The sequence below is a fragment of the Propithecus coquereli genome, unplaced genomic scaffold, assembly GCF_000956105.1.
Source record: "Propithecus coquereli isolate 6110/MARCELLA unplaced genomic scaffold, Pcoq_1.0 Scaffold35, whole genome shotgun sequence".
Taxonomy (NCBI): domain Eukaryota; kingdom Metazoa; phylum Chordata; class Mammalia; order Primates; family Indriidae; genus Propithecus; species Propithecus coquereli.
This window is the reverse complement of record NW_012149174.1, coordinates 6052983-6077800: the sequence shown is the minus strand read 5'-3', so window position 1 is coordinate 6077800 and position 24818 is coordinate 6052983. Positions and strand designations below refer to the sequence as shown.

Below are 24818 nucleotides of genomic sequence, written 5' to 3'. Positions count from 1 at the left end.
CACCCTGCTGATGTCCGCTAGGGAATCTGCAGAATTGATTGCTTAGCCTGCGGGGGAAACGGCCCCACACTTCTAGTCACAGGAATGCTATATTGAGTGACTGTGAGAGTAGTAAGTGTAGTAGGAGAAAAAACAGTGTGGGTTTTTTCCCTCTATCTCCTGGTCCACCTTACCAGGAATGTTACGTATCTTAACTTACCAGAGGCTTACAACTACCTGCGAGGGAAATCTTGGTTTGTTCCCACTTTTCAGATGGGGAAGCAAGCTCAGAAGTCAGGTGACTTGCTCAAGGTGAAACAGACAGTTCGCCGGGCACCAAAGTGCATGCTTTGGTTAAGAGCTTGAGCCTTGGCGTCTGATCCTCAGACTGGGCTTGATCACTTAAGAGACCCTGGGCCCTTCCTTGTTTTGGAGCCTCAATTTGTTTGTCTACAGAATGGGGATAATATTAATAGTGCTTACTTCATAGGGTGGTTATGTGATATGGTGTCATGCGCATGGTTGATGCTAAATATATATTAATTAAAATATTATTATCTCTATATTGGTACATTAAACCGCCTGCCTGGACATAAACTCATTGACTGCACAGTGTGTAGAGCCTAGTGTTCAGTCGACACTTGGCAAATATTGGTTCCCTCGTTTGAATATGTGGGCTAAAGAATCATTTGGGTCCTATCCCGGATTGTCTCCTGAATAGCTTTTCAGCTCTAATTGGGTCATCATCTTAGTGACAACAACATTACTCTGCCCTTGCCCACTCCTTGCCCCACCCCCAGCTGACCCAGCAGAGCCAGGCACCCATCGGGAGACTGCAGCTCGCTCTGGGCAGCCACGTGAGGTAACCGGTGTTGGCTGCTGGCTAGAACTTGCTGGAAGTCGGACAGGCTCGCCGTTGTTTACCACACCTCCAAATCAGCTGGAGAAATCGCGGGCTGGCGGCGAGGTGGAGCGTGTGGAGCAGGAAGGGCAGGCTGCTGCAAGAGAACCTGCTCCCTGGGGCTGGGCAGAGACAGCTTCCCAGAGCTCATGAGATGAGGTCACTTGCTCCTTTCTCCAGGGTAATGAGTGACAGAAACACAGCCGTGTGGGCCAATGGAGAGTAAGATTAGAGGGAATGCCCTTAATAAACTCCCCAATGGGAAGCAGTTTTGCTTTCCCTCTGTCTCTTAGGGCATGAGACCAGCCAGTCGCTGGAAAACAAGTTTTGGTGCCAGAGCCTTCGGTGGGTTCCAAGACTGCTTTTTCAGAGACAGGTACCTGAATCCTCCGGCTTTTGGCTCAGGGGTCATTCTGTCCATACTCTGGGAGTTTGGAGGTATGTCTTAATAGGGTCAGGGGACAGTGATTGACAGGTCACTGTGCCAGGAAGCACCCGCCTTGCCAGCTCACTCCTCTCTTCCCTGGCAGCTGGTCATTCTAAGCCGCAGACTGCCTGCCCTCGCAATTTATCGCAGCTATTTTGAGAGGGTTGCTGTAAGAGGAGGCCGATGTGAAATAGCGAAGCCAGTACGGGGATGGGCGGCTGCCTCCTGCCTCCAGAGAACACACGAGGGGCTGCGCTCCTCGGGCCTGTCCCAGCCCTGGCAGGCCTGCTCCCTCAGCTGGGCAGCCCAGGGGACAGCAATCAGATTAACAAATGGCTGTGGAAATGCATAGTCCGCTTGAGGAACAGAAATAACATTACACCCCATTGGAGGGCTTTAAACTCTCTCAGTGCAAGAGAAATTCAGAACCAGAAGAGAAGGCAGAGACCACCGACAGCCAAGCCCTCGTGTGCCCCTGCAGAGGGCCTGCTCACCCCCTCCAGAGGAAAGGCGCATCTCTGTGTGAGGAAGGCCATGGTTCGCAGCGTGACCCCATGCCCTGGGCACTGCTCTTTGGACAGAGGAGGGCGACTGTGTCCAGGGCAGACTTACGGGCTGGCTTAGCCCAACACGCTGCTCTGGGGCTGGAGCTCTGTCCAACAGGGGTGGCAATGACCACCTGGGACAATTGCATTTTCTCTCTCCAGAGTTTAAACCTCAGCCATACAGAGAGAGAGAGCGTGGACAGACGTGGACAGACACACGGGGAAGCCAAGGCAGGCAGGGAAGCTGCCAGTGGAGCGGGGCCCAGTGGGAGGGTGTGGGTGGGTGTCGAGCCCTCGGCAGCCCTCGTCCCCACGCAGGGTGCCGGTCTCAGGACGCCCAGCCGGGCTGCTGCACGTCCGCGCAGACTCTCACAGGAGCCCAGTTTGTGGGACAAGCTCAGTGGGTCTGTCTTAGTTATCACCTAAAGGAGCTGATCAAGAACCCATCGGTCTGTTTTACACTGAAGTAGCGGGGGCTAGCAGAGCACGGACCACTCCCCGGGACACGGGACCAGTCCAGGACCGGGTCCAGGCAGGGATCTAGGTTTCCCTATCTGGAAGCGCACTCTCCAAGGGCTGGGGGAGTTCCGGCGTGGGGGGTTACAGGGTGGGGACAGCGACTGGGGCAGATGTCCGGGGAGATGATGAGTCCAGTCGCTCAAACTTTCTGTAACGTCTTTATGATTAAAAGCACATTTGTGAACAGTAAGAGTTGAGTTCTAAATGCCCGCTCATGGGTCATGCCCGCTCCTGACTGCTCCCCAGGTGGTTTCCGGGAGCACAGACTGCCCGGCTCACCTCACCAACCTTCCCCAGGTTGTGCCCGCAGGGAAAATGGGTGAGTAAAGGGGGCAGAATGAGTAGCAATCTCCCCCCAGATGCAGACCCACTGAGCAGTCATGTGTTCTAAAGGCAAATCCATCCAGTTTGGTGCTAACATCTGAAAGCCCACAGAGACCTTGCTCTCCACACCTCAGTGTTTAACGGGAAGAGAGCTTAGAGGGATGTTTCTTTATCCCACAGGAAACATCGACAGGGCTGGGGGCAGTGGGGGCAGGTTAAAAAAAAAAAGAAACACCAACAAGAGAGGTCTTTTTCTGAGAGGCTGAAGACCTAAGGAAGGAACTGTCAGGGCCAAACTTTGTCTGGACGGAGTAATCCTTAAGACAAGGCGTGCAGCCCACACATCCCTCCTCACAGGCCCATGGACACGGCCCGGGTGGCAGTGGTGGGGGCAGGCCTGATGGGGCTCTCCACCGCGGTGTGCACGTCCAGACTGGCCCCCCGATGCTCCGTGACCGTCATCTCAGACAAGTTTACTCCTGACACCACCAGCGACGTGGCAGCCGGGATGCTTATTCCTCACGCTTATCCAGGTGAGAGCGATTCCAGCTCCTCTGCCAGAGATGATGGTGTGGGGTGGAATGGTGTCGGTGGAGCTGTGTAAGCGCAATGGGCAGTTTTAACATCCTGTTGGGGCACCTCCTAGGAAAGGTTCAGTCATGCCGCAGGACACAGACAGCGTCCAAATCTTAGCAGCTGAAAGAGCAAAGGTTTGCTCTTGCTCACGCTGTATGTGGGCTGAGCGTCAGCAAGGGTTCCGCTTGTCACCCAGGCACCCAAGCTGTGGAGCAGCTGTCACTCTGATTTATCGCAGCACACATGCCTGGGGGCAAGGGAGCTGCGAGGGTCTCACCTCACGGCTAAATGCTCTGGTCAGGAAGTGACTTTCACCACGTCTGATGATAGCTCATTGGCAGAGCTAGTCACGTCCCCCACCCCTCAGGAGGAGGCCGGCAGGTGCGATTCTGTGAGGCCCCCAGATGCGTAGCAGAAGCATTTGATGAACAGCAGGGAGGACTAAACAGTTGGTGACTCTAAGTCTTTCAGAAATTACTTGTAATGGCACTAAAATCATCCTAGCTTCTAAGCCAGTATAAAAACAACGAGTCAATATGTATTTAGGTCTGAAGATGCACTGAGCCTTGAACCCGGCCAAGCATCCTTTGCATTCTGCCTTCTACACGTTCAGTGAGAGGAGGGAAATAGCATTGACCAAGATCACCTTGCAGCTAACGAGGTTTATACACACTGTCCCCACTTCCTCAGTTCCACTCTCTTTTTTTTCCCTTTTAGTTTTTATTCTTTATCAAAGTTATATGTGCACATAAGTTTAAACAGTCAAGTAATTTACAACATTAATTACAAAAAGCAACAATCTGGAATAGAAGAATCGCCTTGTCCTTTCAATCTGGAAACACTGTTCTGTAGTCCAGGAAGGAGCCTTTGAGTTACTCAGTTGTTCATTTCCTCCTCCTGATGTCTCTGACTCTCTTTCTGGAATTGCTGTCATATGGGGCCTCCTGGACAGGTCCTCCAATTCCTTTAGCTTTTCCCCTCTATTTCTATCTCTGTCTCTATTTTGCTTTCTTGAGATTTTCCCAATTTTGTCTTTTTCCTTGCTATTGAATTTTTTATTTCTACTATAACATTTTTAATATTCCAAAGCTTTTGTTTTGTTCTCTGAACGTTCTTTTGTTATAACATCCTATTTGTGTCATATGGTTACAATGTCCTTTTTCATCTTTCTGAAGATATTAGTAAAAATTTTTCTCCCTGCATAGTTTCTGTCATCTCCAAGTTGTGTTTTTTGTGTGATGTTCCTTATTTTTGATGATAAGGTTTTCCTTGGCTGTGTGAGAATCTTTACCTGCCTGCTGATGCTTATGAGTGGGACCCTGCACAGACGGAAGTTTCTGGGTGCTTGCTTAGGACTCGTTGCCTGAGAGCTCCCTGGAGTGGGATGGCAGGGCTGTTTAATTGGGCAACCTCTGATGTCATCACGTTTAAGTCTTTCTTCTTGGGAAGGTCACATTCCCCAGAGAAGAAGCTTCCATCTCCTGGCTGGGAAGGGTGAAGGCCTGCCAGCATTCTAGAAGAAGAAGGGAGAAGAGTCTGGGGTCCTAGCATCCAGTCTGCATGCGTTTCCTTAACCTCTTGTTTTCAGTATGGCATCCCTGCCCTTGCCTGTGCTTGGTGTTTCCCAGTCCAGAGACCCTGTTTCACCCAACAAAGAATAAACCCATCTTTTGCCAGGGTGGTGAGGGCAGTAGGCTTGGCATTGCAGGTTCAGGAACTTGGCTAGGTCAGCTCCTAGGAGCTGCCTCCCAGGAAACAAACACAGGATCCTGGTGTGTTTGCTAGATGCCAGCTCACATTAGGCGCCTTTCCTGGGACTGGAGTTCCTGTGTCTATTTTCCAGGGTCTCCCTTGCTTGTACCAGGCCTGAGTGGTCAGAAGACTGCCTGGCAGTCATGGAATCATTTTTGAAGAGAGAGGCTCATCTGAGAGTTCATCCAGTCCATTGAGGCCCACGCTCTCTTTGGCCAGGTGGCTGGGTCTCCTGGCCTGGGGTCTTTCTCTCCCTGGTGCTGCTAGATAAAGACTTTGGTCTTCTCTTTGGACTTCTCCCCTAGACCCTATGCAGACCAACCCCACTAGTAAATATCTCCTGTACTCATAAATGTCGATACCATGTGGGGACCATGCCTGTCCCATAGGGTTGCTGTGGGGATCAAAGAAGTTAATATATGTGAAGCATTTAGAACAGTGCCCGGCATATGGTAGGTGCTATATCAGCATTTGCTGTTATTTCCACCACTCTGGCTACAGTTTTCTTTTACCAGCACTTGAACATGAATTATGTCACCAGGCTTGCTTCACCCACTGTTGAATGGGAATTGTCTGTTCTGTGGGGATGACTTCTGCAGCATGTGAGCCTCAGCCACCGTTTTGTCTTTGAGGCTTGGGGTGGGAACGGAGGGATGTGTTTCAATACAGCCCCACACGCTGGCACAGATCGTTGGGATATAATCCACATGCAGTCTAATTTAGTTTTCTCTGCAGCTTATTATTTATTTCTTATTTCTAAACCAGCATCCTTGGTCTCCAATTTTGGAATAAAACACTGAGTTCACATGGGCACATGTTTAAAAACAACAATACAGATCCAACACTAAGAAATATTTATTGGCTCTATAACAGGTGAATTGTTTTAAAACTCTACTACTGACCTGGGGACTTTGTGTGGGGAGCAAATGTTCCCAAGGGTCTCTCTCATGATCCTTCCGCGGGCATCAGATGGCCACATAGTTCACCCACAGCTGGATTTGTCTGTGACTTTGGGTTATGCCTGCTCTCTGTGCCTACAATGGACACTATTATTCGAGGGCTTAAACCCCGCCTCTTGTTTCCTCCCTGACAGGCCCGGCACCATTCCAGAACCTGTGTCCAGGTCCAACCCCCTGTGCTCCGCCAGGGACACCTGGGGGATGTGTGGCCCCCCCACACCCCTACTGGCCTCAGGAATGCTACTCTGAGCTGGTCCCTGAGTCCATGGTGTGGAGGGTAACTGCCACCCTGGCAGGGAAATCTGGCCTGCAGGGGGCTTTTCCCCAGGGGCTGCCCCCACAATGCAGGCCCTGTTCCTCGCAGGGCAAGCTCCCTGGGCTTCTCATCCACAAGCAATCTGCTCCCTGCCCTGGCTGACCTGGGCCCCCCAGACCTGCCCTTGTCATCCACTGCATTTCAGCCCCCAGGAAAGAAGCCGTGTCCTTGTCCTGTCGCCTCAACTGTGTGACCAGATGGATCTCTCAGCTGTAAACTAACCTCTGCTCAGCTTGGTTACAGACCCTCTGACGACCTCTGGAATATACCTAGTGCCAAGGACCACCTTCCAGCTGGCTCACACGTTAGGTTTTTCTGTGATTGGCCTGTTTTCCGTCCATCGACTAATCATTATATGAGCAGACATGGATGGCGTGTGTCAACATGCAGCACTCTGGCTGCTGACGGATCCTCCACACTGTGGTACTTTATACAAATGTTCCTCCCTGCGTCCTTGTTTTTGCCATTTCTAGGAAGGAGCTTATCTGAAGCACTGCCATTATCATCATTTTCCTTTCTGTTCCTCTTTGCTTTGCTCTGTGATTGCAGACACACCCATTCACAAGCAGAAGCAGTGGTTCAGAGAGACTTTTGATCACCTGCTCTCCATCGCCAGCTCTGCAGAAGCTGGGGTTGCTGGTGTTCATCTGGTGTCTGGGTAAGTCAGGAAATCTCAAGTCACTTTAGAATTTAGGATGATCTTAACAGACATTGGAGTTCACCATAAACTATTTATTGGGTATCTGCAGTGAGCAGAGTGCTGAATTAGATGCAGGAGGATTTAGAAAGAGCATTATAGGCTTTCTCCAAAGAACTTAAGAAAGACAAGTTACAGTGTTAGACTTTTTAAACAATAAACAACCACTGCAGTTTCTCATCACAAATACTATTTTGAGTTTTCTCAAGAACTGTGCAGTGATTTGCAAATTTGGCTAAAAAACCACATAGGAAGTAAACATTGAGCTTGGGTTATGTGGGGACATTGTGGCTAATGGAAAGCAAACCGGTGTGACATTGGAAAGAGTGCAGAGACCTAAGGGACAGGGACGTCTTATTTATTTGGTGTCCTTGGAGAATGAGATAATCTAAAGAAGTAAATTTTGCAGGCACTAAAGTTGCCTTTTGAAGTACCATTTGGAAAAAAAGATTTCTGAAATGGTTAACACACTTCTATCTGATTTTTAATATCTGATTTCAGGAGACATGCATAATTAAATGAAAGTTTGAGAATAAATTCTATTTAACATTTCTAACACAGGCTAACACTTAAAACACAACAATATCTTTTAATATCTTCTTAAAGAGATCATTAAATATTCTACCACTTTTACTTTATATCTCAGCATCATCATCTGACATAACACGCGCCGTCTGTGTAACCGTGCGTGATAACACAGTCCCCCTACAGCCTTCAGAAGAGCAGAGGGATGTTTGCCTTTTACTAAGCCCCAAAACCATCTTTTGTACCATTATGCCTGCTTTAAACATTTTGCCCCAACTCCTCTTTTGATGTCAGGCTGCCCGCTGGCATTTCAGTGGGCACACACACCTCCCTCGGGGGATTCAACCCTTTTCCTCTTTTTGTCTTTCCTCACTATCCACAAACACCAAGGTGATGCTGACATCAATAATTTCCCGAAAGCCCCTCCACAAAGTAGCAGCTTTTGCTCCTCTGTCAATCCATGGATGGATTCTTCTTTGTAACTATCTCCAGAGCCAGTTGATGAACCACAGAGGAAAACTGTTTGCATCGATTTATGGTCACTCTTTGTTTTTGTCCAAAACCAACATGATCCAATCTAATTCACAAACTTCAGCTCTAAGTAATTCTTAGAAACAGCCATATCCCAAATTCAAATGTTCTTTCAAGAATAAGACTTTGCAAATGTCCTGTGCATCTTTGGCATAAGTGTATAGCCTTATTCTTTCATTATTGATTCATCCAAAGCAATTTATTCAGCACTCCCTAATATCAGGTACTCTCTTAGGGATCAGGGATACAGCAGTGAGCAAGTTAGTAACGCCACTTGGTGCAAAGCAGATGCTTGCTTAATAAATGTGTGCTGAGTGAATTTGTAAGTAAAACAGACACAGTCCTGCCCTCACATAGTTTATAGTCTCAGATGCACTAAATCTAATGAGTTACCAAACTCATTGGGGCGTGAGTTACCAAAGGGAAAGAGGACAGGGTGCCATGGAAGCGGATGTCTGGGGAACAAACATCCTCTGGGAAGTTATGAGAAGCCACCCAGAACAAAGAGTTTCATCCAAGACCATCGGGAAGAGTGTAAGCTAGTCTGGTGATGTTGTGGAGGTGAAAGGGGACAGAGGCAGGTGGGAGACAGAAGAGACAGCATTCCAGGTAGAGGGAACAGCACACAGGTAGACCCGAGTCTGGGGCCACTGTGGCGTGTTGGAGGGACTGAAGAACGTCCAGGGTAATGGGGAGCCGTTGAGGGTGTTTTCATGGAGAAGTAACTGATCATATTTGCATTTGAAAATATTTTGCCTGTAGTGTGGAGGATAGCTTTGTGGGAAGAGAGATGGTGGGATAAATCAGGTGTTGATAGTCGGGATAGAGAGTAGATAGATTTGAGAAATACCCAAGAGGAGATTGGATGGGACTTGTAGTTGATGGCATGTCGGGGGTAAGGCAGCAGAGAGAATCAAGGATGACTCTTGGGTTTCTGTGTTAGCATCTGGGTGGATGGCTGCCATTTTCTGAGTTGGGTAAGGCTGGAGAAAGAGCAAGTGTGTGTGTGTGTGTGTGTGTGTGTGTGTGTGTGTGTAACTGCATGAGACATCTAAGTAGACTTATCCAGTGGGGAGTAGGCAACATGGTGTGGATGTGTTTTTGGAGCTCAAGAGAGAGAACAGGGCTGGAGATGTAGCCATCTGAGTGTTTGGTCTGTAGCTGGTGGTGAATTTATGAAAGAGGACAATCTAGCCCAGGGCAAGGGTGCAGAATGCAGCAGGAAGTGGGCCAGCATACAGCTCTGCAGCAAGCAACATTTATATTAATACCTTCCTGGGGACTGCTCTGAATTAATTACTTAGAGATATAAATTCTGGTATGTTAATCATTAGCGACTATTGTTAATGCTATTTTAGGGCAATGATTTACAACATTTATTCATTTACAGATGAAGACAACCCAATATTTATAAATCCAAACATATGCACAGCAGCTATAAGTAGTAGTATTATTATAGGTTCTTGTTAACCACCAATATTGTTCCAGGCTCATCCACCCCAATCATGCCAGTGACTTAATGAAAACAGGACTCCTCTTGGCAACCCTTAGCTTCTCTCTAGTCCTACAGCTAAACTTGACGACTTAAACTTAACTCATAATTTGCCCCTCTGCTTCCTTCACACCTGCCATTGCTTATTCCAATTTAGATATGTCATTCAGAATTGAGGCTAACCTTTAAACTTTTAACATTTTGTTTACGATTTATGTAAAACATTGTGCAAAGCAGAAAAGACTTTGCTCAAAAATGCATCATCATAAGAAAATTAAAAAAGTGGGCAAGAGCTTTTTAGAAAAGGAGTATTAAATTCAATCTTTAAAAGGTATGTTATTTTGGCCAGGTGTGGTAGCTCACACCCATGATCCCAGCACTTTGGGAGGCTGAGATGGGAGAATTGTTTGAGGCCAGGAGTTCAAGACCAGCCTGGACAATATAGTGAGACCCTGTCTCCACAAAAAATAAGAAAAATTAGCCAGGCGTGGAAGTGGGCACCTGTAGTCCCAGCTATTTGGGAGGCTGAGACAGGAGGGTTAGATTGCTTGAGCCCAGGAGTTTGAGGCTGCAGTGGGCTATGATTGCACCACTGTACTCCAGCCCGGACGACAGACAGAGATCCCCATCTCAAAAAACAAAAAGGTATGTTATTTAAAAAATGTCTTATTACCCTAAAGATGAACATTTGAGATTTAGCTACTGAGTTATGTAAACCCAAGAGAATGGAAGAATAGATCTTTTTCTCTTTGTATTTATAGGAAGTGAATTTTTATTAATAGAATGCTTTAGAGAATATGTCACATGGAGTTTACTAGAAATGTTATGTCACAAAATCTCAGGGAAATTTTCCACTTAATGTTTTTGAGTTGGCAGATATTTCAGAGCCTTCCTATGGAAGAAGTGCCATTCTGGGCTGATGTGGTTCTGGGATTTCGAAAGATGACCGAGGCGGAGCTGAAGAAATTCCCTCAACACGTGTTTGGTCAGGCTTTCACCACCCTGAAATGCGAAGGCCCTGCCTACCTCCCGTGGTTGGAGAAAAGGTGGGTTGAAATGACTCTTGCCTGTTCCCTTTATCTGTCATAGCAGCAAATAACTTCATAGCTATCCATAAAATTTTGTGCTGAAAACTCTGTCCTCCCTCAGAGCTCTTTTGCATGGTATCTTGTTGCTCACGAATGGCTCAGGCTTTGTAAAACAGCCTGAAGACTCTATCTGTGGCACAAGATCTAAGTCACCCCATGCTCGTGGACATGTCTGTCTTCTATTTTCAGTGTGCACCTTGATGCCCAATTTGTTCCCCACCCTCCCCAGCCCCAAGGGAAACCCACTTACTGAAACAGTATCTTAGTTTTCTTCATCTGTAAAATGGAGAAGTTTGGAGAATAGGTTTCCAGCTATAAAATGATATAATGTACTCTAGTTCTTTGGGTGAGAGAATTCTATGCTTATTATAAACTATTTTTGAGGTTTTTTTTCATTTATGGTAAAGAAAATAGCTTTGTTATTCTCTTTTGTCATAAATAAGAATCCTAAAACTGAGGGCCTATCCAAATTATGTAATTTCGTCCTCACTAAGTTCAGCCCTAATATCTTGAACTTGCATTTTGGCTTGGTTTTCAGAACTGTTTCCAGTTAGTTAGGAAACACATCAAGAGTAACCTTTTTGAGATACATCAATAAATCTGTCTTTAGTTTGGTCTGGACACTGCAGGCATGTTGAGTGTCGTGAAACATTGGCCCTTTCAATTCTCGAATCTGTATATTTGATAGATGAATAGGAACAATGTGAATTATTGCATAAATGTTGGAAAAGTGACTTGAAGCAAGCAGAGCACAGCAATGATCTGGTCCCAGATGTGGGTTATGGGATACCTGATTCATACAATTCATTGATTATACAATTCTTTGTTGAACATCTATATATATACCTGGCACTGTGCCTGAAGCTGGTCAAAAAAGGATAAAATATGATTACTTTTTTAAAAGAAATTCCTGGTCTATTGGGAGTGATTGCATGTGTGTGTATGTTTATGTACATGGATTACCAATTACAGTGACACACATGGTAAAGGTTAAGTCCAGATTTGTGCAGGCTGGACGGGGAGCACAGAGGAAGGAGCCTAACTCTGCTGGGCACATGTCAGTGACATCATGATGTATCTTCGTAGCTTTTTAAGCACTCTTCTCACTGTTACCTCTTAGCAATTTATATAGGACATTTTCTTTTTTAAGCTCCAGTTTCATAAAACCTGTGCTTTTGTGCCTTTTTCGTTAGCCCATAAATCACTGTGTGCTAAATTTGGACTTGTATGCCTCAGCTGATAAATGCACATTTTGAGCCATCACTCGATGGAGTTGCCCACCAGCCAGCACGCAAGCTTCAGCAGCATCACCGTCTTTTCTGAGCAGCAATGTTGTGTAGCGCTACACTCTTTCCCTAATACTGTACAAATGACTGGAAGTAGAAAACTAGAAGTGCTGATGCTAGTGATAAGAAGCTGAGGTGTCATATGCCTTATGTCAATCAAATTCAGACAAGTAGAAATTATTAGGCATGCCAAATAGTGTCAGAGCTTTACTTTCAATATGATGCATATTTTTTTATTATGACCTTCCCCCCAAAAAACTCAAAATGGAAGAAATGTACAAAATGTTGTGTAAAAAAGGTGAGGTGTCATTAGAAAGTTTTTAAATTTTTGGTATTTTTAATTGTCTTGGGCTACAGTTTCTTTATTACCCCCAAGATTATCATGTTTGGCTTCTCATCTTGGACTTTTGGTTCAGGGATCAGGAAGGTCTATAGGGAAGCTGGCTGGAGCCCTGTGGTCTCTGGCAGACCAGGAAGAGGTGGGTGAGAGAGAACCCGGGACTGTTGTTCTCACTCAGAGAGACAGGCAAGGGCTGGTCAAGGGCTTTTCTGTGTGGGGGTGGCTGGGGCTGTGCCAGAGGAATGGTGAAGGATGCAGAGATAAGGGAAGTGAGGAGCTCTAGGAAACCCTTTATCCAGAGTCCTAACATTTTGCTTTGTCACTTTACCTTTCCTCTTTATACATATTTTCTCAGAACTATTGAAAGTAAGTTGCAGACATGATGACTCGTTAAGTATTCAAACACTTGTTCTAAGAACAAGGATATTCTCTTTAAGCACAGTACTATGACAAAAATCAAGATCTTTATATTGATACAACACTATCATCTATGGACCTGATTCATATTCTGCCAATTGTCCCAATGATATCCTTTGTAACTGTATTTATACATTTTTTTCTGGTCCACGATCCAATCCGTAATCACACATTGCCTTTAGTTGTCTTGTCTCTTTAGTCAGTTGTCTGTCTTTATCTTTTATTACCTTTACAACTTTGAATAGTATAAACAGTTTTGTAGAGTGGCCCTCAGTTGGAGTTTGTCTGATGTTTCCACAGGATTGGATTGAGGTTTTGCGTTTGGGTGGGAATGCCGTAGAAGTAATGTTGAATCCTGATTGCATCATATCAGCAGGCACACGATGTCAGTTTGTTCCTTTGCTGAGGATGTTAACTTTTATCACCTGGTCTGCCAGTTGTCTCCACTGCTAAGTTACTGCTTTTTCCCTTTGTAATTACTAAATGTTTTGTTATGATATACCTGTGACTATGCAAACATCCTGTTCCTGTAGACACTAGTTTCTATGAAACTAGTACTTTTGCCTACTAGTTTTAGCCTTCTTTGATGATTCTTGCCTGAATCAATTATTACTATGATGTTTGGGAAGTGATCATTCTATAACTCCTACATTTTGTTTGCTTTCTACTGTAAAAAAGAGCATTTCCTTTTCCTATATTTCTTATTCGATTATTTATTTATACAAGCATAAACTCATGGATTCCTATTTTATTCAATGAATTGTAATCTATCACTCTTATTATTTATTTTGATGTTCAAATTGTCCAAGATTTCGTCAGTGGGAGCCCCTTTAAACTGCTCCTGTGTTTTTTTCACACGTTCACATCACTTTTTAAGCACTTCCTTACTTTTGGGCACAATAGGATTCTGTATACCCTCAGTTTTGAGAAGAAAAAATTTTTTCTTTTCATGAATATTTCCTCCATCTTTTCCTTAACACAACTGAGTCAATGCCACAATTTAATTTTATGAATTCATTACAGAAATAAATTGCCTTTACTCTTTCTCCCTCTCTTTCTCTCTGTCCCCTGAAGTTTTCTCTCTCTTGTGATCTGAATCCTGATTTTGGGTGTAGCCAAAGAACATACCCAATCAGACCCACTTCTACCACAACCACCAGGAAGGCCAAGTTTACGTTCCTGGATTCCTGGGAGTGCTGCATCTTAGCATGGCAGCAAGGGGGCTTAAGTGCACACCAGGAAGCACCCCAGCCCATGAACCCACACTCCATCCCATACCCTCCCCTTGAAAATAGTCTCTTGGCCACCACTTGGGTGACCAGGGGTGCACATTGTGGTGTGGTCTGCCCCTCGGAGGAAGACAATGCAGGCCCTGGACAAGTATAGGGGACATGGGGTCCTGGGTCCCCAGAACATGAACTAGAAGTGAAGGGAAAGGACCCTGGCTGACAGCATCTCTGTGCCCCACTTACTTGTTGCCTCAGGGGAGGGGCCTGGCTGGAGAAGAGCCAGAGCAGGGTCTTCTAGAGCCCAGCCAAGGAAAGAAGGGCTCCAATGAGCCAGGGTAAGCTGTGAGTCCTAGTAACGGTCTTGAGCTTACGCGTAACCAAGGGTAAGGGATGTGAAGAGTTTCTCCCAATCTCTCACTGAAGCATTGGATATAAAGTCTAGAAAATAAGACCTAACCGGTAATTCCTCCTGGGAGAGAGGGCTCATTGCTTTCCTTTTGCTTTAGGGGACAAATAGTTGATAAGGTCCTTGGGGGACAAGGAAAGTTTTGATGAGGCAGGGAGGGAGCATGAAGGCCCAGGGCACCTGAAGGGGTGTCACTGTGGGAGGGACAGGCAGGGAAGCCAGCTTCACCCACAGTGTGCAGTCACCTCCTCTGAGCAGTCTTCCTAAGTCTCCCAGTTTGCATGGCTCAGCCCTGAGCTATCTTGTCCACGGTGGGGGTCCAGTTGTCCCCAGTCAGGCTGAGGAGTGACGCCAGCCCCCAGCACTGCCCTGGACGGCATGGCCACCCTCCATGCTCCCACTCTTGCCCAGAGTGAAGGTTTTAGCTCCAGGGCAGCCCTCAACCATTTCCACACAAAACAAAAATCATCTGAACAATTTCTTCTTCCTGCTTCCAAAGTATCACCTTCTAGAAAGCAGGCCCCGGGTTCCATAACAACCGTATTTTCAGGCCTGATCTCCAGCTGCGGGGTGAAGGCCTGGGAACAGTGCTGCTTCCCCATCAGGAGGCGTGAGTCTGCTCTCAGCCTTTCACTCCGCTTAAAACAGCCTGGGGAGGGTGGTGCTTCCTTCGCGCAGCCACTTGCTGACCGCAGTGGCCTGATGACTGGGCAGATGACTGCAGCCGGGCTACAAGAGGACCTCGGGGGTGCTCTTGGCCCCATAGGGTCCTGGGGAGGCCTTCTGCTGTCTTTGATGCGCGTGCAGCAGCTGGGACGCGAATGCCTCACACAGAAAGCCGCAGTCTGCTTCGGGGAAGAGTGGAGGAGGAGACCCTTATCCCAGCAGGGCCCCCAGACCCGACCCTACCAACAGCCCTGCTCTTCAGCCCCTGGTGCCCTGATACCTGCTTCCTCCTGCCCCACAGTGCCGCCCCCTCCCCCCAGTCAGCACCCAGACGCCCCCTCTCTGTGGGGACTAGCTGCCCCCCCCAGAGCCTGGCACCCCCTGTCCTCCCGAGGGAGGCTTCGCAGGGCAGGGCGACGAGTGCGGCGGGTGGGCCGCAGGGCCGCGAGTGAGTGGGCCCCGGAGGGCGAGCGCCGCGATCCCTGCCTGCTCCCCACACTGCGGTGGACCCCGTGGCCGCCCCGCCCCTCCCGCGCAGGGCGAGTGCTCGGCCTGCAGCCTGTCTGGAAGACGAGCACTCGGCCAGCAAGCCACACGGCAGTGCCCTGGGCCTACGCACTGTCCTTCTGAAATAATACAAACCTAGGGAAAAAATTTTTACTACAAATTAGGTCTGTAGCATTTTTCAAAGAAGAGATCATCTTCTCAAAAAAAGAAACAACAATGCCCAACAATATCCAGAATGAACAAACAAATGAAAAACTCCCAGAGGCGTAGTCACCAAGCAGATCATACTTTATACCTTAAGCGAGTGGAGTCATAGTCCGCTGCTCTTTTACTCGTCCCTTCCAGGAAGAAATCACAGAGGCAGTAAGTCTTCCGCCTGGTAGCCTACCTAGAAAAATCATCCCCGAGGGACCGGGACCGCCCTGCCTTTGACGACACCCGGAAAGCTGGGCGGCCCAGGTCTGTAACTGGGCACACCGATTTCTTCCCAGGAGGCCACGCCTTGTCCCGCGGCGGCCCCTGCTGACCACAGCGCTGACCACAGTGTTTCCCTTTCCACCGTCCTTTCCTTCCCACGCGGCTGTTGCTTTCTTTCTCTGGGAGAGCTCTGTCTCCCGTCTTTGCCTTCCCCGTGTCTTGTGTTCTCCCGCTTGGCTTGAGTCGCAGCAATGCCTGTGAAGGGAACCCCTGTGACTTCCTGCCAGCTGTACCGAGATAGGAGCGGTACGTCAGCAATGCTGACGGGTTGCCCCAGCCATGCAAACGTCCAACTTGCAGAGGTCCCTTCCCGTGTACAGCAGACCCCTGCTCCTGCGCCCTACACACGGGACCTGCCAGCGCACAGCCTCCCTTTCTCAGCGCCGCTTCCTCCCTTCCAACCATCTGCCCCCAGCCCCTAACTAGAGGAGCAGCAGGCAAAAAGGCCCAGACTCGCCGTCTAATAGGAGCACCCCGCTTTCTCCCCGGCTAGGCAAGGATGCAGTGAGAAGGCACTCGCCAGGAAGGCGGACAAATGATGGTGTTTGTTTTTCCTGATGACGGCAACAAGGGTAGTAGGGAACAGGTGAAGGCTGTGTGGGTGCAGCAGCACCGGGGGCTTCCATCTGGGCTTTGGTGGTTGCTCTAAGGCAGCTGCAGAGGTGAACTTGCTCTTCACAAGCCCGCCTGCAGCTAGGCGGACTAAGTGTGCAGGGCTGCCCCCCTCCAGGACCACCCTGCCTGCAGAAACCCTGGGCTTCATCTACACCCACCTCCTCCACGGGGCCAGAGGCTGCTCCAGGCCTGAATGGGGCCTAGACCGAGTAATAGGAGTCCATGGAGTGAACAAGGCAGGGAGGGACTTCTTGAGAAGTGTGAAATAGAATGTAGTTTGTTTTACTGGAGTACAATTGCAAGGGCGTGAGTGAGGAATGTGCTCATCAGATGAGATCATTTTGTCAGGTCAAAAGCAGACTACCGATTCAGTTGCTTTGTAAACCTAAAAAATATTTTAAAATTCTAGCTATTATAAGCTATGTTAGGTATAGCTACACTGAATGTCACCCTGAAGAAACAGTGGATTTTTTTCCATGAATCTGTATGCATAGTACTATTTGCCAACTGAGATTTTAAATTAGTTTTTTTCCTTGGTTTCAAACAAGTAGATCACTGTTAATAAGGCATCGTTCTTCAGGTTTGAAAGAAGGACTAATTTAAAAAACTGACTACATCTAATAATGCATGCATAATACATCCTACTACTCTGTCTAATAAATTCTTTATGTAGAATATCTCACAGAGACAGCCCTGCCCCCTGGTCCCTGAGCACCAGCCAGGCCCAGCCAACCTTGCATCTCTCTGCATCTTTGGCCACAGCTACCTCTTCCCTGTTTCTCACCTCTCCTCTCCAAGCTATCCTCACATAGTGACTCAAAAACTCGATGCTGTTTTCCTCATTCCAACTAACTTTAAACCCAGATGCTACCTTGGTAGCCACCAGGCCTTCCTGGATCACAGTAGAACCGGGCTCCACACAGAGGTGGGGAAAAGTGTCCCCTTCCCAGCTCTGAACCTGTAAGGCAGCCCTGCTCAGAATCGGTGCCCCCAGCCTGGGGCCCTCACCCTCTAGCCAGGGGACCCTGCTGGGGAATGGACACCTTGTTGTCCCCTCCTCCTTTCACCATCCTGGGCCAAGACACAGGGCCCAAAAGCGTGAGTCTGGCCTGCAGAGAAGCAATTTGGCCTTCACACATTCATTTACCTTCTTGCCCCAAAGTAGTCTTAGATCCAAGACAAGAGATTCAGAAATTTTAAATTTTAAATGAAAACAAAACAAAACAAAACATTTTTTTCCCCTAGTTTCTACTCATTAAGTTCCAAAAACAATTAGGGTCTAATTTCAATGAGTGAATCGCAGGGCCACATGGGCTCCAGGGAATATGTTGGCTCTGCTGGTTTAGTTCCCTTGTCCCACCCCTCATTGTGTCCCTGCAGAGCTGTACCTTCCCTCCTGCCCTGTCTTCCCATTCCTGTCCCTCCCTTGGTCCCACTGCCCCCAGGGCTGCTGTCAAAGCAGCCACTCACACCTATTGGTGCGCATGCTCCATCCTACTGGGCTGTTGCCCACCAGGGGCTGCCATTCCCCTGTGCCCCTGCTGCCCACGGGGTCTCCACAGCAGAGCCCCTACCTCTCTGTTTAGTGCTACCCAGGGTTCCTCTCTCGCCAAGGCTTGAGCTGAGGAAGAGGATGGGAAGTGGGGTGTGGGAATTGCCTCTAATCCCAATAACAGAGAGGGGATGAAGGGACTCCTCTTTGCTCGTGGGAGATGGCGGGGGGGAAGGAGGTATGTACGTGTAAAGAAGTGCTTAGTGGACCCCCATCCTTCTCAGGGACACAGCCAGCTCAATTTCCCTCCTTGCCGAAATTCCCATTGAGTTGAAAGAAGGGCCCCAAAGATGACAGTCCCCCATGTTTATGGGTCGGGCTGACGTAGTCCAGAAGAGGGCTGTCTTCGGCTTAGTGAAAATGGGCACTCATGTTTTAGGGTGAGGACCAGAGGACATTGGGCTGGGGCTATTTAGTGAGCCCAGTTTCTTGAGAGCCCCCTGTCCCCTATTTTCTTATGGGAAATTGGGACAATGGTATTCTTTCTCTCCAGGATGAGGTCTTGCTCAGTTGTAGGAAGCCCCAAAAGGAAAGTCATCAAGCTTCTTATACCCCTAATCATGTCCCCCCAAACTTCCAGAACAACTATGTCATACAGTCATAAAAGCAGCATTGTAGGCACCTGGTCACCTAACTTAACATCTAACTTCTGGATACGGTTTCCTCCTATGCACCGATGTCATCTTGATGCATTGCCCATGGGGTGTATACTAATGACTGGGAATCACTATTTGCATTGCAACAGCATAAAGCTGCCCAGTCTCTGGGCATATGTAGTAAGTTTCCTCTTAGGGAACAAGGCCTGGGAGGGACCCAGCACGGTAGGCCTGACAGGGCCTTCCAACAGCCCAGCCGCTCTGATAATTTAGGAAGTCTCCAGGTACAGGTTGGACTTTCATCAGTAGCTTGTATGACAGGGGACCCTTGAAATGGAAAAGAAAGACATTTCCATTTATTGAATTCCTACATAACTGTCCTAATAATCCTGTGAGTTAGGCATTCTCATCCCTGGCTTATAGTTGAAGAAACAAGTTCAGTGAGTTTGAGAAATTTGCTTAAATCCCAAGGTTTGTAAGTTCTCTTATTTCCCTGAATTAGGAAAATAATTCTGGGTTTTAATTAGGATGGCTGGAGCATAGAATCTACTACTCAAATATTAGAACATGGAATCACAATCAACATGGAATCCACAAACTATTAAAAGAAAAGCAAAACCAAGATAATGTTCAAATAATGATTAATTTAAAAAATGTTTTTAATTGAAACATCATTCTTAATTAAATATAAGTGGTGTACGGGTGTGGAGGGCAGGAATACTCATAGATGAAGGTCTTATATTCTACAGTAGCATAACAAATCCCTAAACCTTTTAATTTTTCTTATAAAAAATCTTTATTGAGCAACTGTAATGTGCCCTGCACTATGTCAGACTTTTTCCAGATGTTGCCTCATTTTATTTTCACGATGAGCCTATGAAATCGGTATTATTATCCCCGTATTATGGATTGAAGGATTAAAGCTTAGAGAAGTTGAATAAGGTGATCAGGATCATATGGATGGTAAAGGGTAGAGCGCTCCTAAACCCTTTTAAAACCTCTTTTCTTTGTGTTCTCTTTTTTAGAGATTATAAACACACTACAAGGTGTTGTCAGTATCACACAAAATTCCAACATACTCTTCTTTCTATGCCAGTGTAAGGGGGAAACAAAACTTTATAGAGTTATTTTACCTTTAAAAACATTCATCTATTATTGTATGTTTAAAACACATAATTTAAGCTTCCAAATTGTTTATTCTACTGAGAGAGCTGAAAACGTGTGACCATAAAATTTGCTACATTAAATACTTTCATGTATGAGCTTTTTACTTAGAAAACAAACAAACAAAACAGCTCCAGCCTTATTCTCCCTCTTTTAAGCACTTTTAGTTACACCAGAAAGTAATCCATTGGCTTTATTGGTTTTCTGTGGCCCTAAAGTATGAATGTTTGCCAGATTTTTTCCTTTGGTTTCCTTCTCTCAAACAAAAAACATACTGTCTTCCATGGATTTTCAGAATAACAAGAAAGTATGCATAGAGTAGAAATGCCAGCGCTTAGGATTTAAGCTCCGTTGTTTGGAGCATTGATGCTGGACATACAGCTTGTATTTAACAGGAAGCACACTACGGGTTCACGTAATCTTAGAGCAAGAGGCAGCCTTTGAGCTCTTCTTCCCTAGTTCAGTGCTTGGCACAGCACAGGCCCCCAGCAAATATTTGTTTAATAATAAATGAATCTGAGGAGATGGAGCCCAGTGCAGCAGCTTCCCCCTCAGTCAGATGCAGAGAAGTTGGAAAGCGGTGGCGATCGCTCAAGGCTGTTGTTTTACGTAATAGGAAACTGAGCTATTGGGGTCAGGCTCTCTGCAGTTGAGCAGCAATGTTGGTCTCTTCCACTCTCATCAACTTGAAGTATTTTCTAAAAATGGGACCCAGTGTCAAAAGGCCAGTTTCCTGCTGATCTTGATACAAGTTTCAATTGAACTTTCCAACCAGGAAGTGAGGTCCCTCCTTATTACGTTAAAATCAGTTGTCAGCTGGGTGTGGTGGCTCACACCTGTAGTCCTAGCACTCTGGGAGGCGGAGGCGAGAGAATCACTTGAGGTCAGGAGTTCGAGACCAGCCTGAGTGAGAGTTAGACCCCCGTCTCTACTAAAAATAGAAAAATTAGCCCAGCGTGGTGGCATGTGCCTATAGTCCCAGCTCCTTGGGAGGCTGAGGCAGGAGGATGGCTTGAGCCCAGGAGTTTGAGGTTGCTGTGAGCTAGGCTGACACCACGGCACTCTAGCCTGGGCAACAGAGTGAGTCTCTGTCTCAAAAAAAAAAAAAAAAAAAAAATCAGTTGTCAAACCATGCCATCATTTACCACCTTCTCAGCCACCTCTTATTTGTGCTCTGGAAGTTTCTGCCTTTTCTTAAGTTTTCCTTCACATTAAACTTTTGTGTATCTGGCCTTGAAGGCAGATGGAGCTCAGAAATGCTGGCATGATCACGTCTGCTCTCTCAGGGGCAGGTAGGGTACAAGCACTCTACCTCCATTTCCCATGTCGGCCCTTCCCAGTTTCTCCCCGAAGTAGGCTGGGATTGCAGCAGTCAGGGAGAGAGGATGCCAATGTGGTGCCACCCCGTATTTGTCAGGGTTCTCCAGAGAAACAGAACAAGTAGGATGTGTGTGTGTGTGTGTGTGTGTGTGTGTGTGTGTGTGTGTATAAACAAGGAATTGGCTCACACAGTTATGGAGGCTGGCAAGACCCAAGATTTGCAGGATGAGTTGACAAGCAAGTTGGCGACGCAGGACAGCCAATGGTGTAGCTCCAGTCCAAAGGCCAGCAGGCTTGACACCCAGGAGGAGCCAACGCTTTAGTTCCAGTCCAGCAGCAGGAAGAAGCCCATGTCCCAGTGGGAAGGCAGTCCAGCAGCAGGAATTCGCTCTCACTTGGAGGAGGGCAGCCTTTTGTTCTATTCAGACATTTACCGATTGGACAAGACGCACCCACATTAGGGAGGGCAATCTCCTTTATACTCAGTCTACTGATTTAAATGTTGATCCTCATTCAAAAACACCCTCACAGAACACCCAGAATAATGTTTGAACAAATATTTGGGCACCCCATTGGCCCAGTCAAATTGACACATAAAATTAACCATCACAAGCCCAAAGGAGGATTTCACATTGTCTTCGGTATTGGCTAACATTTCCTTCAAGCCCACTTGGTAATGGGCCCTGAGCTGGGTCACAAGGGCAGTAAGAAGCATAAGATGTAGTCTCCTCCCCTGAGGAATTTATGATTCATTGATATCAGTCCCCTAAAATTCAGTGTGCTTAATAGCTTTCAAAGTAGTGGCCATTACCTTATTGGAACCTCACAGCCCTCCCCTGAGGCAGGCAAGGGAGGTGTCATTCCCCTGACGCAGATGAGGAAACTGCGAATCAGAGTAGCGAGGTGAGTTGGCCAAGAGCTCAAAGCTAATGTGAGACAGAACTGGGACCTAATCCCTGACCTTTCTGATCCTACATCGCCTCTCGTTTATTAATAGAACTTCACTCTGCCATACCTCTCCGCCAGCGCCTTTGTCAGCCCTTGAGGAAGGGCCCAGAGACTCACACCTTTTTGGTCCCTCTGAGCAGCGCCTTGCAGCCACGCGTTCAACCCGCATCTGTGGAACAGAGCTGCTGAGAGCCTCTTTCTCACATTAGATCTTCTTAAACTCATACTTGATCATATTAAATTCATATTAAATCTATCAATAAGAATACACGACCTGGGGGTTATTGTTTAATGGGTACAGGGTTTCCATTTTGTAAGATTAAAAAAGTTCTGGGGATGGATGGTGGTGATAGTTGTACAACAATGTGAATGTGCTTAATGCCATTGGACTGTACACTTCAAGATGGTCAAAATGGTCAAATTGTATGTTATGTGTATTTTACCACAGTTTTTTTAAAGGATTATAGCACCTGGATAAGCCATCTCTTTTCATTATTGATATATTTGGTCCAAAAATAATTACCAGTTACAATTGTCATTTAGTCTATTGGCTGCAAATATGTTGTGTTCTCATGCTAACATCACCATAGGGAGGGGGGCATGGGACCCCAGACCAACCATTTAGTCGGGGAGACCAGACTAATGCAAGGGAACATGCAGGAACTAACAACATGAGACAAAACGTCCAAGGCAGTAGATTTGGGTGTTAAATAAATGATATAAACAAGAAATGCTTGCTTAAAATACCAGATCAACTTGGTATTTATTTAGCATCTAGAATGCTATAGGAATTCTACAAAACTTAAAAAGGGCAAGACATACGAGTATAATTTCCTTTGTTTTGAATTTTCAAAATAGGTTTTCATTTCGGTTCAACTATAGGAACCCCCAGTCCCCAAGGCTGGAAGGCAGCTGGTGGCTGGAGTCTGGCCCTGGAAGGGTTTTCGAGGTTTATTCAGCAGGTCGTCGCCTCATTTTTGTTCCCGTGTTCCTGTTCTTCACTTCCTGGAAGTAGCTGAGCGGAAGGCAACTGCGGCTCACCGCATGGTCTTTCCTCCCCAGGGTGAAAGGAAGTGGAGGGCAGATACTCACCCGACGCGTAGAAGACCTGTGGGAGCTTCATCCGTCCTTCGACATCGTGGTCAACTGTACAGGCCTTGGAAGCAGGCGGCTTGCAGGAGACTCGAAGATTTTCCCCGTAAGGGGCCAAGTGCTCAAAGTTCAGGCCCCCTGGGTGAAGCATTTCATCCGAGATGGGAGTGGGCTGACGTATATTTATCCTGGTGTATCGCATGTAACCCTGGGTGGAACTAGGCAAAAAGGAGACTGGAATCTGTCCCCAGATGCAGAAATTAGCAGAGATATTTTTTCCCGATGTTGTGCTCTGGAACCCTCCCTCCGTGGAGCCTGCGACATAAAGGAGAAGGTGGGCTTGAGACCCTCCAGGCCAGGCGTGCGGCTGCAGAAAGAGCTCCTAGCCCGAGACGGCCAGAGGCTACCTGTGGTCCACCACTACGGCCACGGGGCTGGGGGCTTCTCGGTGCACTGGGGCACTGCCCTGGAGGCTGCCAGGCTGGTGAGTGAGTGTGTGCACGCCCTCAGGACCCCCACTCCCAAGCCAAAGCTGTAGATGTCATGAAATGGCAGCAAATGGCACTGGAGACTATTGATCAAAGCATAATTTAAACATCAGAACATGTTCAAATAACTTTCATTGCGTGAAAGTTTAACTAGACATTTCTTTGTTTTCAAAATCAGAAAATGCAACAGGTAGACTTAGGAAGTCTAGTACTAATGACACAGGGCATAAAGCTCCTGTTTTGTTGTTAAAAATACTTGTTATAGAGTAAGATTTCTTTTAGATCTGATGTCCGAGGACCTATGCTAATTTATATGAATGCTGGAAGCTCTAGGGATTTTGACATTTTTTGGCTCATAAATCCACAGAAACAGATAATGTATGGAAAAATCACTGTCAATTGCAGATCCTCTTAGGTTATAGTGAGCATTATTATCCCTCTAAATACATGGTGATCACAAAATGCAGACTTGTTACATTTATTTGAAGACAAAGTATGAAGATTGCTAGCACTAGTGGCAACCTTTTCCTCCCCTCAGCTGGTAATGATGGTAGAAGACAGAGATGAAGTTGCTTAGGGATGTGGCATCAGTCAGTAGCTGCCTGGAGTCAATCACCTAAGTGTTGTACGTTTCGTTACCACAAATGACTGCGAGCTGGCTTGCTGTGTAGTCGACTTTGCCTAAGCATTTTTGTTCATTGAGCGTTAGCATATGATCTTGTTTAAAGAGAACATTCTGCCGGTAGAGAGTGAGAGAAGCATGTCAGCGTGTTGGATGATCTTTGTCACTCTCCACAGTATTAAAATTCTCAAGTTAAATCAAATATGGGAGCTTTTCTGTAGATTTCCACTAGGGGGTGGTGTTGCATCAAATTCAGATAAATTGGTACACGCAAATATTTAGAAATGACTAGAAATAAAAAATGGATACCAGTTGTGCAGAGCGTGTGTGATTCTTTTGAGGCTTTGGCGTTTATATGCCCAAAATGCAATGATTCTGAATTCTGTTTAAAGAATTTGTGAAATGTATAAGTTTAGATAGACTGAAAACACACATATGCATCTCACATAATCCATGAGAAAT

The 24818-nt window shown here is 46.7% G+C and overlaps 1 protein-coding gene across 1 annotated transcript; it reads left to right on the top strand.

Annotated features, from left to right (window-relative positions):
* Positions 1-1147: 1147 nt before the first annotated feature.
* On the top strand, positions 1148-24662 carry DDO (D-aspartate oxidase). Its single transcript, XM_012651236.1, has 5 exons — positions 1148-1256; positions 3053-3228; positions 6848-6956; positions 10413-10589; positions 23217-24662. Exons 1-5 carry the CDS (start codon positions 1177-1179, stop codon positions 23782-23784), a joined length of 1110 nt encoding a protein of 369 aa, XP_012506690.1. The 5' UTR covers positions 1148-1176; the 3' UTR covers positions 23785-24662.
* Positions 24663-24818: the final 156 nt, after the last annotated feature.

Coding starts and splice junctions, on each gene's coding strand:
- DDO (XM_012651236.1), top strand. CDS start 1,177: ATGAGACCAGCCAGTCGCTGGAAAACAAGTTTTGGTGCCAGAGCCTTC. Junction 1,257..3,052: donor GACTGCTTTTTCAGAGACAG/GTACCTGAATCC, acceptor CCCTCCTCACAG/GCCCATGGACACGGCCCGGG. Junction 10,590..23,216: donor CTCCCGTGGTTGGAGAAAAG/GTGGGTTGAAAT, acceptor TTTCCTCCCCAG/GGTGAAAGGAAGTGGAGGGC.